Source organism: Triticum aestivum, chromosome 5A (assembly GCF_018294505.1).
Source record: "Triticum aestivum cultivar Chinese Spring chromosome 5A, IWGSC CS RefSeq v2.1, whole genome shotgun sequence".
NCBI lineage: Eukaryota > Viridiplantae > Streptophyta > Magnoliopsida > Poales > Poaceae > Triticum > Triticum aestivum.
The window spans coordinates 709748843-709753634 of record NC_057806.1 but is presented as its reverse complement, the minus strand read 5'-3'; the positions used below and the strand labels follow the sequence as shown (position 1 = coordinate 709753634).

General features: G+C 54.7%; 1 protein-coding gene and 1 pseudogene across 1 annotated transcript in view; both read right to left on the bottom strand.

The window, feature by feature from the left end:
* The window catches only part of LOC123101872 (cytosolic sulfotransferase 8-like), a 2449-nt gene extending 570 nt beyond the window's left edge, over positions 1-1879 (bottom strand). Inside the window, exon 1 of the mRNA XM_044523129.1 lies at positions 1548-1879. Within this exon, the coding sequence (XP_044379064.1) occupies positions 1548-1879 (332 nt within the window). The remainder of the gene's footprint in view (positions 1-1547) is intronic.
* A 1192-nt stretch (positions 1880-3071) lies between these two features.
* On the bottom strand, positions 3072-4376 carry LOC123106192 (cytosolic sulfotransferase 7-like; annotated as a pseudogene).
* Positions 4377-4792: the final 416 nt, after the last annotated feature.

Sequence of the window (4792 nt, the reverse complement as noted above, 5' to 3'; positions counted from 1 at the left end):
CAAGTATCATGAGTTTGGTTGTCTTGGGCATCATTCCCCTTGCCAGAGGCGTGCCCGCGGTGGCGGCGTTCGCCGGCGGCTGCGCGATTAAGCTCCGGCCATGTGTCGGCCTAAAGAGATGTTCGGTGCTACGATCGTCAACGACAAATCACATATGTTGCCGGAACCAAAAGAGATGACGTATGTCGTCAGAATGTCAGGCGTGTGTCGCTGGCGAAGAAATAGCTCGGCGTGTCTCACCGAGGAAGAGGATGGATGCTGCGTGGAGGCAGAGGCCCCAGTAACATGGTGTGACGGCCATGGTACGGCGACATGCAGGCGCGGCCACGTGTAGAGGCGCACGGTAGCATTAGACGGAGGCGTTCAAGGCGACGGTCAACGGTAAGCCGTGTCAAAATTAAAGGGAAATTGTTAGCGCTCGTGGCCAGGTCGTGCAGAGCTGGCCGTGTGACGTTGGAGGTTGCGCAAGTGCTGGTGCATGCATGTAGGTTGCACAAGCATCCATGAGTTTGTTAGCATCAAGTCCTGCGGCCGTTGTGGAGAGGTTGCATGGGTGGTGTACGTGCGCCTACATGTAGTTAGATTAGTTGGTTTTTTTAACACAGTAGAGACGCAAGCGCTCATATACACGCGCATACACTCACCTATATGAGCATCATATACACACCGGTCTCACCCAAAAAACATCTCCCTCGCCCGCACGCACTCCTGTGTGCCCGCACCTCCTCTCCTCGCGCCACATTCATGTTGGCCAGAGCGGACGGCTATCTAGTGCATTCAAACCGGCTGCCGTCCAACCACTTGCCGGCAATAAGCAGGCGGCACGGCGGAGAAACCCACTTAGGCGCTCGCATTGACATAACCCGCCACTTGGCCTGGACGGCAGTCGGCTATTTAAACCCGGCCACGCCCGCACGATCTGCACCATGTCCACTTTGGATCCTCCTCAGTGCACCACCTGCGCCATGACCACAAACTTTTGATCTGACCCGCGGATACAGGCCGGCTAGAGATACTTGAGAGATGCCACAGGAACAGTTGGTTGGAGATCTGATCTCCACGGGTCATGAGTAGTTTGGAGTGGTCCTCTGCAAAAAGGAGCAACAAAATGTACTAGGTAGGTGGTAGCCCGTGCAATCAAATCTCGCCAACCAACAGCCTGGCCTGGCGATTGCTCCGGCCGTATAGGCGTACCTATATGCCCTTGGTCGGTCACGTCGGTGTTTCGCAGCTCGTTGCTAGGTGAAAATTGGTGTACACTATTCATGTGCATATGGGGCACCCATCATTTGTCCGTCAAAAGAGATGTGTGCCCAGCGAGATCCTCTACGTTTGTTGCATGGATCATTCATGCATGGCCATTTTCCACACAAACATAGATCATATATACTGTAGGACATAGTTCATGCATGAGAAAAACTTCATCACACGGACATACATAAACCTAGAATACGATATAGTTCGATCATCACACAAACAAACCTCGTTCATCACATAATGCAAAGGTGCGCGTTCCACCGGAAGTAGTAGGACGTCAGTGGCTCGCCGGAGTCGACTCGGCAAAGCTAAAACCAGACCCGCGGAGCCCGTCCTCCACAGCCTGGTCCACCATCTTCCCCATCTCCGGCGTCATGTGGCTGCTCCAGTCCCCGGCCACCCCCTGCTGGAAGAAGGCGTCGGCCTTGACGCCCGAACCCGTCTGCCCCTTCCGGTTGGCATCCACGTTCTTGAGCTTCTTCATGCTGCATAGCTCCGCGATGGCGCGGTCCACCCCTTGCTCCTCCTCCTCCTCCGGGGAGAAGGTGCACCCAATGAACTCCGCCATCGTCCTCAGGGTCCCCACAGGGTCACGGAGCATCTCCTCGTACCCGAGGAACATTCCTCGCGTTCTGAATCCACATGAACTAGGGTTCATCTACTCGATGAAATATGGTTCTATCATGTTCAACCACATCAAACATCATATTACCCCTAACTAAACAAACCTAAAAACAACAAAAATCATAATCTACTAGACGAAATAGGGTTTATCTTGTGCCAAATAATGCATCGAATCAAAAGCGTTTTAACTGAAACGAATTGCAGGGTTTGAGAGAGCTTACTTTTCTTGTTTCGGAGCCATCTCGATCTACAAAAATGGTGGAGAAACAAAGAAGATGGAAGGGTGGGAGTGGAGGGGATGAGAGGAGTTCCTCTCTGTTGTGTGCGGCGCGACGCGGCGCAGGGGAGAAGATGGGGGCTAGGGTTCTTGGGTGGGCCCCGCGCCCGGCCCTCGCGGGTTTATAACTGTTGAGCACCTACCGCCGGGGTCTCTGGCGGTAGGTTGCACAGCCTACCACCTAGGCCTCTGGCGGTAGGATGGACGGCAGGACACAGTTGCCGTTTGAAGCTGACGTGGATGAGTGGGCTATCGCCGAGCCCTCCAGCGGTAGCCTGTTCTACCCTACCGACAGTCTCCCCGGCGGTAGGAAAAATGGCCAAATCTTGAAATATTTTCAAACCGGGGTCAGATCCGGCTAAACTTTGCGCAAAGGGTCAAAATAGCAAAATCTACCAGTCCAGGCAGTTTGGGTGAATGCTTTGCCAGCTGCTGTACGCATGAGTTTGAGGCTTTGGGCAGCACATTTGGATGTTTGGTGACCGGCCCAGAAAGTTAACAAAATGTTTTTTTGTCTATCCTAAGAAAAATTGACCGACCTAAATTATAATTTTTTAGTCGACTGACTGTTAGTCGCTCCCTGTTGTAACTCTTTATGTAAAACTTGGCTCCATGTTCCTTCGGGGTGTATTCGTTCGGAGGTAACGGTCGAGAGAGCCGCGAACTATGAATAAATTGGCAATGTTTTCCCCTTAAAAAAAAAGCAAGCGCATCACACTTGCATCACCGGACTCAACATAAAAGGACACAAGCATTATTGAACACAAACACAAGGACACGAGCATTATTGAACCAAAAAGGAAAAGAAAAAAAAAAGCACACAGCAGGAGTCATTGCCGTCGACGAGGCTAGTCGCCAAGAGCTGGTGCCGGCCGGGGAGGATCTGGGATTGTTGGCCTCGACTCGTCATTTTTCATGCATCTGGACAAAATTCAGGGTTGGCCGGAGTTGAGTCGGTGAAGCTAAAACCAGACCCTTGGAGCCCGTCCTCCACGGCCTCGTCCACCATCTTCCCCATCTCCGGCGTCATGTGGCTGCTCCAATCCCCGGCCACCCCCTTCCGGAAGTAGGCGTCGGCCTTGGTGCCTGCTGCCGTCCTCCCCTTCCTGTTGGCCTCCACTTTCTTGAGCTTGTCCAGGCTACACAGCTCCACTATGGCTCGCGCGACCCCGCGCTCCTCCTCCTCCGGGGAGAAGGCGCACCCCATGAACTCCGCCATCGTCCTCAGGCTCCCCACGGGGTCGCGGAGCATCTCCTCGTACCTGAGGAACAGCACCTCACCAGCGGCCCGGCGACTCGCCTCCCAGTACTCGGCGACGTGCAGCCATTGCGGGCCGTACATGCAGCGTCCCGCACAGAAGAGCTCCATGGCCTCCCGGAGCGAGAAGGACTCCGCGTCGACGCCGACGCTCTCTGACATTCCTAGTGAAGAGCCAGCAGGAGACAAGCACGTCCTTGGGGTCCCGGCAGACGTACACGACCCGGCTCCGACCAGTGGGGAGGAGGGAGAAGGGCAGGTGCGTGGCGAGCACGCGCGGGGAAGGGAGCGCCTCCAGCTCGGCCGCCACGGTGTCGACGTCCTTGTCAAGGGCGAAGCCGATGCCGAGGAACGGGACGCAATCGTGCGGGTTGCGCTGCCGCAGCGGGTGGTCGTGGGCGGACGGTGGGTGCGCGGCGCGGCGCGCGGTGGCGACAGCTTTTGATTTTCGTTTTGTGATTTTTCTCGCCCTAGGCCGAGATGGCCGAATTTCGGTCGTTTTTAAAAATTTCGGCCGAAATTTGACCAAATTTTGACTTAAATTTGATTAAAATTTGACCAAAATTTTTCAAATTTGACCAATTTCGGCGGAAGGTAGATTTTGCTCTAGGCCGAGATGGCCGAAATTCGGCCGAAATCCATTTTTTACGGCCGAAATTCAAAACCCTGGGTGGCGAAGGCGAGGACCTTGAGCCAGGTGGTGCCGGACTTGGGGAAGCTGGCGAGGAGCACGTCGTCCGGCCTCGGCGCGAACCGGTCGCGCGCCGCCGGGAGGCCGCGCGCCTCCGGCAGCCAGAAGCCGGCGTACTGGCGCAGCGCGAAGGGCGGGTACCGCGTCTCCAGCGGCAGCTCCGCCATCTCCGACGCAAAGCCGTCGTCATGAGCAGAATCCATGGCACCGAGAGCTTGAGAGAGCGCGCGGGTGGATGGCAGATATATCTCATCTCATCTCGTCATGTGCGCTTGCTCGTTGTGATTATGGCACACATTAATTTGGAGCAAAAGCAGCAAGAAAATATTGGTGGCGTCGTACGTGTGGTACCACACATTCATCAAAGTGCCAGCGTATCTTGTATTCTTGTCTCGTGTGATCATGATGAGAGCATCTCCAAGAGCATTTGCGTAACGAAAATGATAGACTTACGGACGGGACGGGGCTTGCGGAAAACAGTCTTACAGACGTATCTGGCATCTCTCCTAATTCACTCCTACGCCCTGAAATCCAGGGGTGGGGCCCCTCCCAAGTCTCAACCCAACCAGGTGACGACGAGCAATGCTACACGTACGGGTAATTACGGGCAGAGATTAATTACAGGCTGATTTGGCTTAACAGAATTGGATAAAAGGAGAGTGAGGTGGGACCACCCCGGGTAGAA